The sequence below is a fragment of the Scomber scombrus genome, chromosome 7 (assembly GCF_963691925.1).
Source record: "Scomber scombrus chromosome 7, fScoSco1.1, whole genome shotgun sequence".
Lineage (NCBI taxonomy): Eukaryota > Metazoa > Chordata > Actinopteri > Scombriformes > Scombridae > Scomber > Scomber scombrus.
In genome coordinates this window covers 27,169,337-27,189,206 of record NC_084976.1, presented here as the reverse complement: position 1 = coordinate 27,189,206, position 19,870 = coordinate 27,169,337, and the positions used below count along the sequence as shown (strand labels likewise).

The following is a 19,870-nucleotide window of genomic DNA, read 5'->3' as shown; positions in this document are numbered from 1 at the left end:
TTTGCACTAATATTGAAATTATTTCTCAGCAACTTGACTACAATAAAATCCAGGTGTGTAGATAGACAATTAAAAACACCATCTCCCAACCACTTTTCCAGTTGTTACTTATAATTTCCTTAGAAAATACCATACATAAGCCAAAATGAACTGCTCTAATGGCCTATTCTTGTAGAAACATGGACATTCAGTTTAGACCAGGAGTTCTTAACCTTTTTTACCTTGAGGCCCAATTTTTTCAGTGCAGAGTGGCCCGGAGCCCATTAAATATTAACACTGTTTAGACTGTGTTTTCTCCATAACTCCCAATAGTTCCTCGTATTCTTTATTTGTTCCCAGATTTTCAACTTCAGGAGAAGTAGGAAGGGGATTTTTTTTTTTAAAGGAATTTGAAATTTCACTTCTGTTTTCTTTTAAAAAAAGACTAAGATACCGAAGCAGTTATGGAAATAGAGAAGTACATTCACTAACGTGCTGTACTTAAGTTCAATTTTGAAGAACCTGTACTTATTTCCATTTTATGCTACTTTAAACTTTCCACTCCACTTCATTTATTTGACAGCTTCAGTTACTTATTTGGCACAATGGATAAAATAACAAGCTTTTAAAATACAACATATTGTCAAAGATAAAACCAGTGGTTTCCAACTTTTTTGGCTTTTGACGTCTATCAAAAGCTGTTAACAGCTCCACCAAATAGGCCAAGTGATTTTCCCCTCTAATCTCCTCACATCATTTCATCTCAATAAATGTTCAAATGATCCAACATTTCACCAAAAATCAAAGATAAGAGAAAACATTTTAAATCTGAAAATGTATTAGTGTATCAGAACTTAATTTGTTCCTCTTTCCTTCCCCATTAATCATCTCACCGCCCTAGACTTATCTGGTGACATTGGAGCCAGACCCCTATAGGTAAGGCTGTTAATAATCTAATGATGTATAATAGATCAGACAGAGGGACGAAATAAATATGTTTATTTTAATATAGTAAGTACATTTTGCAGCCAATACGTATGTACTTTTACTCTAGTAGCATTTTTCATGCAGCACTTTGACTAATAATGAAGTATGTTAACACAATGTTACTTTTATTGAAGTGCACTGCCGTCATTTCTCCTATCGACGTGTTTGTTCTGGCATCGATAGCAAGCCTAGAGAACAATGTTCCTGTTCTCAATCAGCTGGTTTGGTCGCAAGGAGGGAGAGTTTGGGTATAAAGTAAGGACTGTACAGGCATATATTGATAGATATAATTTTTACGTTCAACTGTATACAGATGCATCCAATAATTCAGAAAGGGCAGGAGTAGCTTTTATTGTTCCTGAGTTTCAGGTAACAGTAGGGAGAAGGATCAGTGGGGAAGTGTCCGTGTGCACAGCAGTGCAGTGGGTTGAAGAGGCAAGGCCCCTCAGAGTAGTTATTTGTTCTGATTCAAGTTCATCACTAAAAAGTCTTCAGTACAGTCACTCACACAGCAGACCAGATATTTTGATTGAGGTGCAACAAACACTAGATAGATAGCCATTTGTTGTCCCCAGAGGGAAATTCTTGATTCAAATGATGGGGGTTACAGTGGTGTTTCTATGGGTACCGGCACACATGAAAGGGGTGAAAGGGAATGAGGGGGTAGATAAGGCTGTGAAGGAGGCAACAAAGAATAGTGTTGTTGACTTGGCAGATAGCCTCAGTAAGTTGGAAATCAAGAACATAATCAAACAAAGATTGAGGAGCAGGTAGCAAAAGCAATGGGAGGAAGAGAGGACAGGACCGTGGTTCAATACAATACAAAGGAAAGTGGGAGACATGAGAAGTGCAGGACGGGACAGAAGAGAGGAAACCATAATATCAATACTTAGGTTTGGGCATACTGCACTTAATGGTACACTAGCTAAAATAGGGAAACATAACACGGGGGAATGTGAGAAATGTGGTCAACCTGATGGTGCATTGTCGGGGGTAAAAAGCCGAAAGACAGAGGTGGATTAGAAAATTAAGGCTACTAACAATAAGATACAGTATGACCTCAGAATCATGTTACAGGAACAGGCTGCAAGTAGGTGTTGGCAATTAATGTTAGAGTTTCTTAGAATGAGTGGTTTAATGGGGAGGATATAAGTTATGTGTGTGTGTTTTTTTTGTGGTATTTATTTAGTTATTTTGGAGAGGGTGTTATAGCCACTTTGATCCACACTCCATTCCAGTAGGTGGCGGTAATGCGCTAATTCGCTGTTTTCCAACCGCCATTAAACAGAAGAAGAAGAAGAAGCCGGTTTGGTCTAAACCAAAATGGCGAGCCTCATGTAGGGGTCGAGTGTGATTACCTGTCACATTTTCATCACTTTCGGGGAGTTTATTGTCTACCTTATTTACTATCCTGTGAACCATGTTCACAAGCATAGCTCTCCGGGCGGCTCTGAAGTCTTCAGCCGGCGTCCTGCGCGAGAGCGGCGCTCTGTGCTCCGCTGTGTCGGTGAAAACATGCAGCTCGGCTTTCTTATCAGGACCGAGAGTCAGCTGCGGTGAGTGTGGGGACACAGGGACAAACTGGAGGATGAGCAAACGTGTGTAGTTAATGTCTGGCTTTTTAGTATAAGTTACTGGCTGTTTTACTATGCCAAGACGTCCACGGTCAGCAGCACGCGACTGGAGCATCTTAGTTGAGTAACACTGCTGACAGAGAGCTGCAGAGGTGGTGGAAAAAAAGCCTGTTAGACTAGCTGTTCAAATGAGGTCAATTACTACTATGTTGTGATTCATGCAATACTAAAATTAAATCGGTTGCACCACGGATATAAGTCACTGCATAACATTAAATAATACGTCGATTACACACATGCCTCATGGGGGAACATCACATAATTCAACTCACTAATGGTAAAATAGCAGGTTTTCATGTCATTTTGCAACACAGTAATCAAGCAGAGACCTAGTTTATTGATATGCTGTTTCAATATCAGTCGAGCTTATTATGATGTGCAGATCAGACCCAGACTGATATATCGTCAACTGATCAAATCATCGGCCGATATTAGCCTAATAGAGATATATCTCCAATATGCACCAATATTTTTTTTTTAGTATTATAGCCCTTTTTCTTAATTCAGTTTTATTGCTTATCATTATTAAATCACTAGTGAAGTTAACTGTTTCAGTGCACTGATGTCATTTTATACAATACAATAGATTGTAAAATATCAATCCCCCATTACATTCCTTTATTACAAGTGTTTGATAACCACATTTGTGGCATTGTTGCAAAAAATATGTTATGTATATATTCTGTATATATATATAAGATGTATCAGCATCAGAATTTTTTACTCCCTAAAATCAGTAATAGCATTGGCCCCCAAAATCCAGTATCTGTCAGGCTATAGCTACTATGCCAAGTGGTTCATGCCAGCCAAAAAGTTAATGCACATGGTAACTCTTATCTTAGATTGTTGATTTGCCACCTGGCTTAGATATGATTTCACGTCCAAACTAGTTAGTTTACGCACCAAGTTATCATAGTGCAACTGATTTTAGTAGTTGATTAAGTCACAAACGACCTAGTAAGCATATAGTGTCGACTGTGCACCCAAACTTAGGAGATAACTTACACATAGCTAGTGCAACCTGCTTCAAATAACATTGGTATCACTTTTATGAATAAAAAATTAAAATTAAATGCTTTATAATAAGAATTATAACAATAATAATACTATTAATATTAGTGTCTTATAGCAGGATGAAGCACCAGTATCTCTCAGGAAACTACATCATGATAAGGATATAGAGAACCAACATCCGCTCATCATCAGATATGTGCATAGTTGTGTTTTTATCTGGGTTGTGGGACAGCCGTGCTAAACAGATAGTGTTGGTTTATGCAGCTATAACTCGTGGATCAGTTGCATCATCATCCTCTAAGTTCCTTCTTCTCACAGCTTCTCTTGCGAAAGAGCTTGTAATGAAGACAGATTAAAAGTATGTGAATATGATATGAGCTGTAGATCAGTCCAATTAATTGCCAATTTTTTTAATTAATCGCCATCTATTTTTATTATAGATTCATTATTTTTCAGGGGGGAAAAAGTCCAAATTCTCTGATTCCAGCTTCTCAAATGTGAATATTTTCTTATTTCTTTAGTCTTCTGTGACAGTAAACTGAATATTTTTGTGTTGTAGAGTGCTGTGGGACACAAGAAGACGTTTGAAGATGTTAGTTTGGGTTTTGGGAAACAGTAATGGCCATTTTTCATAATTTTCTGACATTGTGTAGATCAAATAAATAAACAATAAATCGAGAAAATAATCAACAGATTAATCAATAATGAAAATAATTGTTAGTTGCAGTCCTAATGAGAAGTCTGTGTTTGCATCTGTACATGGCATACTTATTAGCTGGTCTTTACAGAAAGCACTCAATGGATTCAGTTACAAATGCCCACTTTTCTACTTTTAGGCCACCACAGCACTCCTAATACTTTATGTAGTATTTTAAAACATCTCGCAGGGACCATCAGTGGCCTCGGTTAAAAGAGATTTCTGGGTGTCTTTGACATACAAACCAGCTTTGTGATGCTTACAACATGCCCTTTTTTTTGTATAAACTATGTCAGGTTATGTGAAATTTCCATCTGGAATCAGTCAGCTCTGTCTGGCAGACGGTGATTCATCACTGGGTCATTTATTTGTGTGTCTAGCTAATGGAAATGTGTTGAAATTGGATCTCAATATAGTTTTTGTTATTGTTTCACCTTTTCTTTCAGTCACCAAATTCATTCTTTTCAAGTGTTTTTTTTTTAATTAAATATTTCCTTTGAATCTATTATTATCTTTTTAAGTATTTATTTTACATTACATTTACAATTCAGTTTAATTTCTCTTGGTGTGCATACGTCTCCCAGTCAATGTCCACCATCCTGTACATCCTGTCACCTGTAAAGCACTTTGAATTACACGTGACTCGTGATTTAAAATAAATAAGTACATTAAAAGATTTATTAGAAATAGTCCCCTTGTCAAAGTTTTCATCATTTTTGTCCACTATATATTTATGAATATCCATGAACCCATTTATTCATGTTTTTTTTTTTCTCTCCTCAGTTGCAGGAAGTTTTGCTGCTCAACCGCCGGTGAGACATTATGCTCGGGCTGCAAAAAAAAAGAAGACAGGTGTGTTGTTAGGCTGCGTTGTCATGTAAAAATCCAATTTTGACACCAGGCGGTGAGTTGAAATACTCGATTTCAACTTTCCCAACAATTTCTTTCCTCCAGTTCCTGAGAGCCAGCTCAGTGATCTTCCTCCAACAATGCTGAAGATGGATTATGCAGCTGTACCCCTCGCTCAAACGTAAGCACACATGCATACTGTAGCTTTGATTAAATGAGTAACAATTATGTTTACATGCATTTTGTACACCTGTTATAATTGATAAGATACTCCATCACCATTAATATATTTTCTGTTAATAGGACTGATGATATTGTCAAAAGACTTCTTTCGTTGGAGTTGGGGTGCCATGTAAGTTCTGTCTGTCTTGTCATGCTTTACGCTGCTTTATCTTTCTAATGGTAATTGTTGCTCTTCTTTCAAGTGTGTGGCTGAAAGCTGAAGTCATAAACAAGTAGTTAAATACATTATGTGTTTATCCTCAGAGCGACAAGCTACAGTTGAAACAGGAACAGATGATTGCAAAAGTTCAGAGGGACGAGAATGACCGCAACTCAGTGGAAGTCAAGGGTGAATTGCTGTTTTTTGCTGCAAATAACAACAAATATAGCATCCTGCCTATTTTAATATACAGTATAGTCATACAATTCCCTTTTCCCCTTTTCTTTCAGTGGCTATTTTGACGACAAGAATCCGAAACTTTCAGGAGCATTTGCAAAAACATCGCAAGGTGAGCAAAGGAGTGAAATCAGCATCTTTTTTTGTTTGTACGTTAAATGAGGACACGTCTCATGAAGGTCTCTTTGCATGACGTAACATGATGGGGCACTTGACGTCACTAAAGCTTTCATATATGAGTATATCTCTCTGCATTTCCTCTCTGTCTTCTTCTTGTGTGAGGCAAGCATATGCTACAGGATATCCTGTGTATAACCCCCGCATCAAATAAGAACATGCGTAGTGAGGTTATGGTCGGAAATTTCCATGTTACATCATACACTGAACGTTTTTATTGAAATCAACATAGTAGGAGATCTGATCTTGGTACATTAAAGCAATTTTGAAATTTGCCACAGTCCATATCACAATGATCTTTATGACCAAAGGGTTGTAGAGATATAGATCATTTCACACATAAACTGTTACATTAGTGTATAAACTGGGCTGTATTTGGTGAACTACTACCCACCTTTTTTTGTATTTAACCTAATAACGACATTCTTTTTTGTTTTATTTGTTTGTAGGACAAAGCTAATAAGAGACGGATGCTCATGGCCATTGACAAAAGGAAAAAGCTTTTAAAACACTTAAGGCTGGTTCGCTATGATGCCTTCGAGAAGGTGTGCGAGCAGCTGGGCATCACCTACACCTTCCCTCCAGAATACTACAGAAGGGCCACCCGCCGCTGGCTAGCCAAGAAGGCCTTTTGCATTAAGGTAGCACACAAATAACCTCATTATTCATTGGCAAGTTCTCTATTATTGTCCATGATGGTGTGTAATGTTTTTTACACTGGCAGTGTAAAATAAATTGCATCAATTGGATATTAAAATCTAAATACCCTGTCAGAAATGTAACGTTAAAAAATTGTACATATATGGTGTGACTAAGGGGACTGGTATAACTCAATCCTGCTGTTGACTGATGTGTGCATTTTTCTTACTGATAAACACATTTAAGGTGTTGTTTTGAGGCTGTTCTAACACTTGGTCATATGTGTCACTTGTCAGGTCTTTAAGGAAGTGCAGAAACAGAAAGCAGAGCAGAGGCTGAAGATGAGGAAAAACTCAGCTGCTGCAGAGACCAAAGCAACAAAGACAAATGCTGCTGAGAGCCAGTAAAAGACAATATAGTGAAACACTTTGCTGAATGCTTGTGCTGAACACTGTCTTTACTTCCATTCTTCTGACGTGGTAATGTGATGTAAATCACTCCCTTTTTCATGCATCACCATCATAAAATATTATTTCCCTTATCTATCAGGTTGTATCAAAAAATGTCAGAACTTAATGGAAATAAAATGTCTAAGAAAACGGTATTGCAATAAACTGAAAATATATTTGTGTTGTCAAATAAATGTGTGACCTAACAATCATATGCACAAAAGAGAAGTTCATTGACTCATTTAATTCAGCATAGGAGTAGATAATGAGTCATCATTGTGAACATGCTCAGTGAAATGCACAAAAACCAGATAGCTTAATTTTCCACCATAGGCTGCAACTGAAAAACAATTTAACACTGAATGATGTGCACTTTATGGGGTAGACCCTTTATAAGTTTCACATCTGGCTTTGATGTAAACCTCATGCTGTGTGACAATGCATTTAGTCAAACTAACAAAGGGATCTTCCTGTAATTCCATGCGAAACCATATCACCACAAGCTATAACATTTAGCACATACGTAGACATCAAATATGCTGGATTAGAAAACAGTGTATTATAGAGATATGGCCATCATTGCATTTGTACATAGGCTCCATTATTCTGTACATTAACATAAATCCACCCATGTTTAGAAGTACTAACAAATGCAGCAAAGTGCATATGACAGCAACACCCAGATGAACATTTATATGTAGCCTATTCTCTCAGGGACAATGTTTTGCAGCCACATTTTAGTCTCTCCCCCCCCCCCCCCCCCCCCCCCCCCCCTTCTGCAAGGCATGAAAGTTGATCAAAACCTCAAGCTGCAATGTGATGCATTAGCAGATAGTAGGTTTTATTAGAATAGGTGGTGTGAGATTCTGACAAATGCATTACTGTTCGATGAACAATAAGTTCCCTGAAAAGTGCTGATCTGATGATAGAGAAAGCCTGTTTAAATGGAAGTCGTGCATTTGTGATCTGTAGCTGTTTGAGATAATACCCACTATCAAACTTAAAGTAAAGCACCAGTTCTTGTTAAGAGGCTGAATCACCACAAAGATGTTGTCATCATGGCAAACCAGCATTTCACAGCTCAAACTCTTCAGAGCTTCCTGTGTGGTGCGCAGTTTGTCAGTTCGATCAGAAGGAGTGCAGACTGACTGCTCTTCTGGTAAGTGACATCCTTTTTTTTTTACCTCTCGCACTACCGTAACTTCTGAATTCACATTTAATAACTTTTATAAATGCAAAAGTATTAAGATCACCACAATACTTCCACATTTTAAGTATTTAAGGCTGAACAAGAGTATTTTTGAACAACATTAGTGGATGAACTGAACTCACATGCACTGACCGTGTTGAGAAGCATTTTCTGAAAATGTGGGTGTATTTCTGATTTAATAACCATGAGAAACGATTATAAATTAACCAGCGAGTGCATCTTATAAGCTGCCAAATCCCACAAACTAGTATCTTGTTCAGTGATAAGAAACAAGTGCATGAAATGTTTGTTGCTATGATTACGTTGCATGAATGCTGATAGCGTTCCTATCTTCTCACAGACAGCACTAGAATATATTTAATTATATTTCTGAATGATTCCTTTAAAGGTTAAAATTTGACATTTGCAACTTTACAAATGAGTAGACTCATATATAAGTACAGAAAACAAAATATGAAAATGAGCATATTGAAAAATCGATTTAGGCCATGTCTCCTACAGCTTTTCCACCTGCAACAAACTCTTCTCTTGCTCTATCTTCGCACTAACAGCCTAATGTGTTCCCTACTAGGCAGCTAAATCTAAACAAGCAGAACCAACGATCCAAATGTCAAACCCAGTGGTTACCAATCAACCAGGTGCAGGCGGCTATGGGACAAATGTCCAAACTGGGGAGTGGAGCACTGGCCTGTGCTCCTGCTGCAGTGACATATTGATCTGTGAGTACAATTCAAGATGCCTACTCTGACTCTATATTTTTTTTTCCATTGAAGACACACTCAAGCACCTCTCAACCTCAACAATCACATAAATACTTTTCTGTCGTGCAGGTGCTCTTGGTTGCTTCTGTCCAATTGCATTGAGCTGCTACACAGCGAATAAATATGGAGAAAACTGTTGCTTGGGTTGTGTGCCGGGAGGCACAACAGCCATGAGGACTCACATGAGACTGACCTATGGTATTCAGGTACGTTGTATTTCTCTCATATCGTGGGAGGTCACATAGAGGAAGTCTGACTTGTTTCCAGTAACTTATGACATACAAAGATTACATTAACTTAGGAAAGGTTGGGTCTTCCTTGCTATTGAGCAACCTGAACTGCAGCACATTTCCTCATATAAGGTTGAAATGTTCTGTGTTGTGATTTTGTTGCAATATTTTAACCACAGGGGACAATATGCAACGATGCCTTGATGACATTTTTCTGCGGACTTTGTGAGGTGTGCAGGATGGCACGAGAAATCCGCATCAGGAATGGAGAAGTTTCATCATAACAGCAATAAAGGATTCTGACCCACTATGTGTCTCGTTTTATACTGATAAGATCATTTCTCTATTGCTGTAAAGCCTGGCTTTCATTGAAACAATAAAGAAACCACTACAAAATTTCATTTAAAAACATTTAACATTCAATTAAGTTCGGAATTTCAATAAAAAATATTGTTATAGACAAAACAAGAGAAGTTTCATTAAAAACAATACATTTGATTTATCCTGTGAACCAGGTTCTATCAAGATTAAAAATGATATTGATGGAAAGTGTGTCGACAACAATTCAAAAGAGAAATCATGTATATAGTTTCATTACATCTTTTGTTTTTCTTTGTCAATTCATGTACTTATTTGTTGATCAAATATTCATTTTATGGTTTGAACACGATACAATAAAAAAAAGGAAAACAACATTCAAGATGAAGCCTTTTGTACAACACTGTCAATAAAAAATATGATTGTTTATTATTTGTATTATTCATTATTTTATTATTTACTTTCTAATGTTGGCATAATAAGTTGTAAGAGGTTTAAACAAAGACTGATTTTCATTCTTGGATTGCTTAATGTTTATTATTTTTAGAGACTTGAATAGGTGAACATAGAGTATTTCACAATGCCACATAGTCAAGATTGATATAATACACACTATGGTCACATTAGTTTCACATCTGCACCCTTTCCTTGTGCGGATATGTCTGACCCCACCCAAGCGAAAAGGCGACAGAAGCACACTAGAGAAGCTGTGCTTGTACCACTGGTTTGCTATGGAGAACAATAACGCTCAAAACTAACTTTAGTAGCAATTTTTATCTGTGATATATTATACTTTAAAGGTGAAAGGTATGTTCCATGTCTGTCTAGTTACATAACAATGTTTTGACAGTATTTCATCTATTTATCCACCTAATCATCCAACTATTATTTTTATGATTATATGATATTCCGAATATTGTGAACCACTATGAAGCTCTTCTTGTTTTTTCACATAACTGTCATTTTATAGTCTTGAGTCACAATGCCTCATAGCACTAGTTTGGGGTGTTTTGTAGTTTTAGAAATGCAGTTGTGTGATTTGGGCACAAGAGAGCTCTGTTGTACACTTGAGATCAGTTGTTTAGGGGAACATAAGGCCAGGGGGGAACATAAGGCCAGGGGGGAAAAAAGTAAATGTAAAATCTCCACAGAAGTTTTTAGGTTTCATTTTTGTCTTCAAACCATTTTCATTACTGCAGGGAGAGGGTGTTCAACAACAACAGGGATGGTCTCTGTCAGAAACTGTGCCTCCTGTGCTGAATCAGAAAGTTCACACTTCCTGTATCAAATGAATACACGTCACCTGTTTCTCCACAACAAGATCAAATCAACAAAGATTGTGCTTAACCTCTGAATATTTACATCTATGAATTTTATTTTTTTTACTCTAAAATCCAAGTTTTAGTGCATCACATTAAGAGGATGCAGCAATATATCCTTAGATTGAATCCAGCTCTGATACTTTGTAAGGAATAGGGTCGATTTTCACTTCTCAAATATAACATTTCACACATAAAAAAGGTAGTTTTTTTAGGCCTTAATGATCTCCATATAACCTAAGTCATACGAGCACAGCATTTTTGAGGCCTAATTTGCTTCCTTTCCTCGTACAAATTAAAAGTCTACTGCATTCTTTAAGCCATATGAGGAACAACACATGCATCTTAATACTGTCTCAACCCTCAGAACTCATGCATGGAAGCACATATAAGCATTTATTTATTAATTTATTTACATACTTATTAATTTCAACTCTCATCTTTCCTGTGGTATTTTGTTTGTTTTAAATGTATGATTGTATCCCTGTACCTTTTATGTTGGTTTATGTTTGTTTTGTGTGATAGTTTTCCTGTGTAAAGTCAGAAAGAGAAAAAACACCTCGGGGGCGAGCTTTTTCTCTGAACGCGCGCTCCCATCGCAGTTTCACGACGCGGGGCTATGCGACACAAGAGCCACTGACGTATAGGTCGCTGATTGGCTGTTCACTTCGTGGCCTGGCAACCAGAAGAGGCTTTGGCAACCAGACAGACTCCCTTTCATCAAGCTTTCGAGCTAGTTTAAGGCTAGCTACAATCGCTAGCTGCCTGTTTTAGTTTTTTTTTTTTTTTTTGACACTAGAGGGATTAAACTAACCAAATATCACCATGTCTTCAAAGACTCTACCTCTGCTTTTCATCAACCTCGGTGGAGAAATGCTGTACATCCTGGACCAGCGGCTTCGAGCTCAGAATATCCCTCCTGTCAAGTCTGAGAAAGGTAGCAGCTAAAAGCTAACAACACAAATGTCACCCTGCAGCGAAACGTAGTAAAATGTTACACTGCAATAACTGCACATCCAGTTTGATCGATTACTCGGTTATTTTGGACGATGGTGTCGTTGATTCAGGAGAAAGTTAATATAAAGGAAATTCAATTTTGTTATTCCATACATTTTGCTAAAATCATAACTCACGTAGGTTAGTTAACAATTGTCTTCAAAATGCCATCATGTGTGGACTGACTACCAGAAAATTAGACTAGATGCTGCAAATTCGCACAGTCTATATCCGATAATGCATGTGTCATTTTAGCATAAGAAATTTCATTATGTAAGGTTTTGTGATGCTATTAAAGGTCAGGTTCACAATTGTTTATGTCTGTCTTAAAACAACAGTCTGGTGTCAATTTGAACATTGACAGGTGTTCCTTGTTGTAATGATTCAATCCCCTTTAAATGCCCTTTCAGTGTAAGTGATGGAGGTCATTTTGTGCAAAAATGCATTTAAAAGTTTATCTGAAGGTTGTATGAGACTTCAGCAGTCTGAGTTAGTCATATCAAATGGAAATCATTTCCATCACATTCAGGCATCAAATTCCCTCTTTCTGTTTCTCTGTTGAGCTGCAGTGGAACTAAAGTAACAAAAAGAGGAAACATCTACATGATTAAACTCATTTAGATGAAGTTTCATATTAGCCTCAGATAAACTTTAGAATGCTTTCTTTTTTTTTTACAACAGGCTTGTGGATTTTCCCCCCATCACTTGCAACGTAATATATCACGTAAAGGGATCTTCTAACGGCCAGTATAAACGGGAGGAAAGATTATGATTATGGCAAAATATACCTGTTTCAGTGTTCATTTGGGCACCTGACTGTTTGACAAGTTGTGAACCCGTCCTTCAACACAAGCTGGTTGTCAGAACTTCATTTCATTTGTCTATCTCATTTTAATTCATAAAGTCCCCGTTAACGCTGGCTGGACAGAGGATGACGGAAGGAAAGGTATTACTGCAGAAGTTAATCAATGCTGCATAGTAGCTCTTTGCTCTGCTTTACCTAGACCAAACCAATGCGCTGGATATACTAGAGGATCTGATAAACAACACAGTCCAAATGAGATCTCATGTGCACAGATCTGCTCTCAAATGCTGTGCAGAGGTTGGCTCTGCACACAGGTGCATCAGTGTTTCATGCAAAGTAAGTAAGTGGCTGGGTCACTCGAGTGCTTCACTCCTGGCCACAGACTTGATTAGTTAAAAGGGCCTAACTTGTATAGTTGCTTAAATAATCTAGGGAGACATTTTTTTAAAACATGATCTCTGAATATAACCACATTTTTGCCTCAAATTAAAAAAAGCATTCCCAGCTGCTGAGCAGGCCAGTAGCCAGAAAATAGAAATTACTCATACCTAATAATAATCTGTTTTTTCTGCATATCTCGAGAGCCTCATCTGGTGTGACCACAGTGTCTCTCTGTTTCTACTCTGAGAGCTGTGCTGATTTCGTCATGGCTCCTTTTATTGCCTGAACTTTTGCTTGCTTATGGTTAAATGGTGCTTAAGCTCCTGCAACTCGCAACATTAAGATGCAGTAGTTGAGTTTTGTTTTGCCTCCGATCCAATAAAAATTACTGTAAAATGTTGTTTACCCTAAAAGTTTGACTGTCTGTGATTATTTCTGTCAATTGCAACAGTAATTGACGGAAATTAGGATCACAGAAAATAAAATAAAAATTCTAATGGGGGCTCACATCCCAAAATGTTCTTCCTGGCTACGGGCCTGCTACCAAGTAGGATACATGGCTGCTGGTTCTCCACGCTGCTGCTTTGTTAGGGCCTTTGGAATTGGCTTCAGGGTTTGCCCAGCAGATAGAAAGCTCATCTGCTCGCTATTCAGCTGACACTAGGTACACAAGCATGTCCTCAGTTAACTTCTCTGTCGTACTGTTTGTTGACCAACTAGTTATGAATGACATCATCACCACCATGTTCAACAAAAAGTTCCTGGAGGAGCTTTTCAAGCTGCAGGAGCTTTACTCCAAGAAGGCACTGCGGACTGTGTTCGACAGGCTGGCCCACGCCTCCATAATGAGACTCAATCAAGCTAGCATGGACAAGGTAGAGTGATCACGCATGCAGATGTAGTTCACAGCTGTTTACTTTGCTGTAACACATGTTGAGTTGTCATTTACCACTCTGTTCTTTTTATACCCCCATTCACCCGTGATCCCTGTGATTGGAGGCGCTATGTTTTTAGGTTGTCTTTCTTGTCCATCCGTCTTTCTGTCTATCTCCGGGGGGGGGGGGGGGGGGGTTTCCACAGTTTTGGGGGCAGCAATGGAGAAGGCCCTTTCCCCATAGCACTTAGTCCTGGATCTGTGGACAGAATGACAGAGATGAAGTCTCACACAAATGTCTAACAGGGTATAATAATAATGAGGTATGTCATGATGTTTTCTATCCAAAAGGTCAAAGGTTATCTTCACTGTTGCATTATAATGTTCTGCAACGCCATAACTCAAGAACAGATGGGGAGACAGTGACCATATTTCACATCTGGTTGGACACTGAATTGGTGACATTAATTCTTGGTGCCCATCATGACATTGTGGTGATAGTAAAGATCCTCTGTGCTGCCAGGTTGAAGATTCATCTGAAGCATCCACATTTTAGCATTTGTAGCTTCTTTGCATTTTGCTTTCCCAAAGTACTTGTATGAGACTTCCCTCTTTACTTCCCTCTCCCTGGATGACAGCGAGGACAGGGGGCCCACTGTTCCTCTGGTAGTCCACCACAAGCTTATTGGTTTTGCTGATATAGAGCTTCAGGTGATTATCGTTGCACCATGTGACGAAGCTCTCTATCAGTCCTCTGTACTGTACTGTAAAATTATCTCTAAATGAAGACAGTATGTTTCTGACTGGAAATTATTCACTAGAATCATACATGTCAATATAGTGATAAATGAATTTAGCCAAAAAATACACTTAACACCTTTTTATTGAATTTCTTCAAAGTCTTCACTACAAGCATTATATGAGTCTGGACAGATGTGGAAGTAAACTGCAACTTGACTGGTTGATGGACACATGCAGCCACGACTTGAGGCGCTATTTCTAGTTTTTCTCCCAATTTGAATTTTCACTTCAGAGCACAAACTTTATCTAGATATTAATCACATTTTTTCATCAACAGCAGAGTTGTGTCAGTTTGTCGTAGAGCTTTTTCAGGACGTGCACTAGATTAGTATATTGGAGTCAAACATGCTTTTGTCTATTAGATGAATCTACACATCAATCATTGCTGTATATATTCATGTAACATGGATGGAATGACAATAAACATCCTTGAATCCATTGCATTCAAGCTTATAGTATAACAGTAATATCTATTGCAATGTTTAGTATGTGGCTCTCTTTTCTGTTAAACAACAAAGGCATGAGGATTTTTTTATGTGTGTCCTTTCTCACAGCTCTACGACTTGATGACCATGGCTTTCAAGTACCAGGTGCTTCTCTGTCCTCGGCCCAAAGACATCCTCCTGGTCTCCTTCAACCACATGGATGCAATCAAAGACTTTGTGAAAAACTCTCCCGGTATTCTCAGCCAGATTGATGACACATACAGGAAGCTCATAGAGGTGACTTAATGTATTCACATTCATTATGAACAAGAGTGAGAAGCCACTTGTTGGTGTTTCCTGCAGCTTTGTGCAACATCTTTTGACTGAATGTGAACTAGGTCAACTGTAAAAGGAGGCAGAATGCAAAAGGATCCCAAACGTATCTAACTATATTAAGAAGAGAGGGAAACAACTTCAGATGTAAAAATAGTGATGTTTTTATTAGAGTTTACTCATGTATAGTCAGCTGTGGAGTATAATCTGGCTTCACGTTCACTTCGCTGGTGACACAGTGCGAGTCATTGCTTTTCCTCAGGCAAGATTTAAGAATAAAGCGCAACTTAAATAAGCAGCAAGAGTCACAGTCATATGACCAAAAATAGTAGAAGGTCAACACATTAGACCAGTGAAGATAAGCAAAAGAAAACCATCCAGTCCAACTACAATCTGACTACCAAGCCAACAGAGTTCAGCAGAAGCATTTTACTTGGCAGTTACTTATTTTAAAAATAAGAAAAAACTGTGAAGTAACGTGTTCAAGTGACTAAATAACACAACTGTTGTCATTGAAGTAATCAATGATTCAGGTCATACAGTATGTGATTATGAATTATTGCATATATTGAGCTATGACTGCATGGGTTAGGAGACATGTCAAGGGCAGTTTTTTTAAATCATTTGCTTGTTGTTATATGATTATGCTGGGATAAAATGGATAATGCTGATAAGGAAATAAAACATATACTGGTACGTCCATAAGTTATAATAATAATAATAATCAGTTTTTATATCAAAATTCAGTTTCTGTGTTTATCATTTGCTTATAAAGTCATTTATTATTCAATGTTGAGTTAATCTAATTTGTCATGTATATTTTTTAGATGTACACACCCTTATCTAGTGGTGAATTCCAGCTGATTAGACAAACTCTTCTTATCTTCTTCCAAGACATGCATATAAGGGTAAGTCCATTAGTCATTTGGAAAACCTTACGTGCATTCTTACTGATTTTGATTTAATGGAAAGTATTTTAATAATCTTAATTGGAGAATATTCTCCTTTTTTCCCCCTCTGTGCCAGGTGTCTATTTTCCTCAAGGACAAAGTGCAGAACTCCAATGGCCGCTTTGTACTTCCCACCAGTGGTCCAGTGCCCCATGGAACAAAAATTCCAGGCTTGATAAGGTACCACGGCATACAGCTGTTATCACTCAGACTGATGGAGATAACTGAGACTAAGATTAAACAAATGGTTTGGATGGTGAAATTGACTTTTGGTTTATCTCATGATGTTTAATGTTTGCTTTTTTCTCTTTTAAAAGCTGTAGTCTATTTGTTGATCTTTAACAGAAACCGTAATCTCAAGTTAAGTAAGCCCTTGTGCAGCTAATTGCATTACAGAGGTTTTGTAGAACAAGCATTTGGATTCTAATTTTAGATGTGTTGTACTTATAGCTTGGATTAAATTGCTTACGGGCTGTATGTGCACAGTGCAAGTTTTAATACATTAAGAAAACAAGAGCTCACATGTGAAACATCTGAGTATTACTGGAAATGCACAGAACGGCCACAAATCAAAGAACTACTTTTATCATGAGCAACAGAAATTCAAAAGAAATGGCTGTGTACAAACAAGGTATTGAGAGCTTACATGTCCATAATATTTTGTGTTTTTGTATCTTATAATTTTAGGATGTTTAGCTGTACAGGTGAGGAGATCAGCAGGCTGCAGTTCAATAATGCAGGAAACTATACTGGTGCTCTCCGGGAAGGATCTTTTGAGAGTTTCGGAGACAGGGTCACCAAACTAGGAACAAACATGTAAGACTTTCAAAACATGCATATGACCATGACTTGGTGATATTTATACTATGACATTTAGTTAAAAGATTCTCTGTCGAGATGCCCTGTGGTTTAGAGATTAAGCTCTCTCTCTCTCTCCCTCATTTCCTGTTATCTTTCTGCTATGGGTGTCTAAGAAAGGCATAAATTGTCCAAAACATAATGAATGGGCCATTTGGATGGGCTTCACAGCTCATCCAAGGGTTTGAACAGTTCTACAGACTGTTGGCAAGTCCTAGACATTTAAAGCTCTGTGAGTAATAATTGAATGTGATAGTTTACACAGTAACCCATCATCTACTGACATCTGCTTGCAGAAAAGCAGACTAAATAAAGTATTTCTGCTGCAGGTCATATTTTGGACTGTGTTGCATAGATATACTCTCAGTATTCATTCTCTCTGTATTTGTCACTGACTCTCAGGTACAGTGTGAGCCGCCCAGTGGAAACCCATATGTCAGGAACATCTAAAAACTCTGCTCAACACACTAAGGTGAAACAAGTTCACTGTTAGCACGTGTAATGATTTTTTTGTTTATTAGTAAACAATATTTCTTGAACTTCATGCACACAAGTAAACATAACTCCAGTAAACCAGCAGTTGTGTCAACAGGTCAATGCTGCTCCCAACCCTCTGGCCAAAGAGGAGCTGAACCTGTTGGCCAGGTTAATGGGAGGTTTAGAGGTTCAGAAACCAGGAAACGCAGACAGTGGCTTCCGGATCAACCTCTTTGCTACTGATGAGGAAGAAGAGTGGGTACCTTTTACCCGGCGTGAAGAAAATAAAATGACTTATTTGTGTATTTTTATTCAAACCTAACATTTTCTTCTTCTTTATCTCAGAGAGGCATTAATATCAAGACCAGATGAGCTTTCATATGGAGTCATAAAAATCCAAGCAACAAAGGTAAAGCTTATTCATCTGTCCACACAAATTCTCTCTTTGAGTGATACCCATCATCTGTGTCATGAAAATCTAAATATTTATTGCTTGCTATCACTTTAATGGCTAAAAACGGATTGTTCATCTATCTCATTATACAGTTAGTTATCAGAGATGTAAGGCTTTGCTTTTCTAATAGGATTTACTTTAATGAGGAATAAGTCTGACCTCTCTGGCACTGGTGCATAACACTTTCTTACAGGACCAACAGGCCAATGCTGAGCTGGCCAAAATCATGGGGGAATTCACAGAGTCTGGAGATCAATCTCCCAGTGCCAGCAGCAAAGGAGATGACCTTCTGGCCATGATGGACGGCCTGTGACATGTTCTCCCTGACAGAAATGCCCAGGGGTTGGAACACAATGCATTGTCAACAGTCTGTTCTACTGTAGAGTAGTCCGCTGCCGGCACCTGCAAATACACTGCGACAAACTCACATGCAGCCAGAAAGCCTTGTCTTTGGGTGCTTTTTAAATGCAGATGTATGCAGGTGTTTCAGTTGATGAAATGACCAACTGCAAATTTGCATCACCAACAACAAAGGATATGTGGGGAGCCAAGCTTTAAGATATAATACACTGTAATGGTTTGCTGTAAACTGAGAGGAGATGAGGTGCATTGAGAAATACAGTAGGCTTATATTAGTGTGTTGAATATGTGTATGTGGTAATGGCCCAACATCTGTTTGTATAATGTCAAGATGTTGCATTTTCTTACACATTTAACTCAGTCTCTGCTGCTGTTTCACACATCATTTGACCTAGATTTTAATAACACATCACAGTTTCAGATAATTTTCAGGTTCATAGTCCATAATTCCATATGTGTGTATTACACATTGTGAGGAGGGAGTTTGTTAACTTCGTCTGTGTTCTAATGAACAAACTATTAAATTATACTGTGGGGGAATCAGTGCAAACCCAAGTGCTCTTTCTAATGTGATTCAGATTCCTTCAAATCTTTATTTTCATAGGAAATGTGTTCATCTTGCATCACGCTGTACTACCTTAATACTGTATGAGGACTGACTTGTAACAAAAAAGGATATTATGGACAATTTTCACTACCCTGTGATGTCTCTCAGTGTTGAGCTATGGCCCAGAAATGTGCTCATTGATGAGTACCTGGTTATTTTAGAGAGTAATGCAATATGAGTAATTGTTATATGTAAATAAATGTATTAAATACTTTATTTATTTGAATGTATACTTTTCTGTGTATAGGGAAGTGAATATTGCTGCAGTTGTTGAATTGTTGAATGTGCAATGTTGAATTTTTAATAAATAGTTGAGTAAAATATTTAAAAAAAACTTATGTTTGCATAAATGTTATTGTGTGAGCTGTATTGTCTGAGCAGTGATGCAATCAAGTGTTAATAATGGCATGCACTGTGAAACAGATTGTTGTAGTTGAAAAGATGTGACAGTAGGGGGAGCTGTCAGACCTTGCTCAACACCTTGTATTGTACTATATGAGGTCTATTCAAACTGACTTACCAATACGTTTCTACAATGCATTTCATTATACAATTCAGGTTCAATATCTATTCTTTTTCACTCATTCACGGTCATGAGGTGTGTAGGAGTCACTGAAACACAAATAAACACATGTTGGATTTATGTCTTTGGATATTAGCATGTTTA

General features: G+C 37.8%; 3 protein-coding genes across 3 annotated transcripts; all 3 read left to right on the top strand.

Annotated features, from left to right (window-relative positions):
* Positions 1–2,298: 2,298 nt before the first annotated feature.
* mrps15 (mitochondrial ribosomal protein S15) lies at positions 2,299–7,230 on the top strand. The gene is made up of 8 exons (XM_062423046.1): positions 2,299–2,522; positions 5,095–5,163; positions 5,266–5,341; positions 5,464–5,512; positions 5,647–5,731; positions 5,833–5,891; positions 6,406–6,597; positions 6,892–7,230. The coding sequence occupies exons 1-8, from the start codon at positions 2,387–2,389 to the stop codon at positions 7,000–7,002; spliced, it is 777 nt and encodes a 258-aa protein (XP_062279030.1). The 5' UTR covers positions 2,299–2,386; the 3' UTR covers positions 7,003–7,230.
* An 845-nt stretch (positions 7,231–8,075) lies between these two features.
* On the top strand, positions 8,076–9,990 carry LOC133983648 (cornifelin homolog). The gene is made up of 4 exons (XM_062422801.1): positions 8,076–8,203; positions 8,826–8,973; positions 9,085–9,221; positions 9,425–9,990. Exons 2-4 carry the CDS (start codon positions 8,862–8,864, stop codon positions 9,527–9,529), a joined length of 354 nt encoding a protein of 117 aa, XP_062278785.1. The 5' UTR covers positions 8,076–8,203; positions 8,826–8,861; the 3' UTR covers positions 9,530–9,990.
* A 1,624-nt stretch (positions 9,991–11,614) lies between these two features.
* oscp1b (organic solute carrier partner 1b) lies at positions 11,615–19,524 on the top strand. Its single transcript, XM_062422368.1, has 10 exons — positions 11,615–11,819; positions 13,785–13,939; positions 15,294–15,461; positions 16,325–16,405; positions 16,524–16,627; positions 17,135–17,263; positions 17,708–17,777; positions 17,898–18,037; positions 18,128–18,191; positions 18,430–19,524. The coding sequence occupies exons 1-10, from the start codon at positions 11,708–11,710 to the stop codon at positions 18,547–18,549; spliced, it is 1,143 nt and encodes a 380-aa protein (XP_062278352.1). The 5' UTR covers positions 11,615–11,707; the 3' UTR covers positions 18,550–19,524.
* The last annotated feature ends 346 nt before the right edge of the window (positions 19,525–19,870 follow it).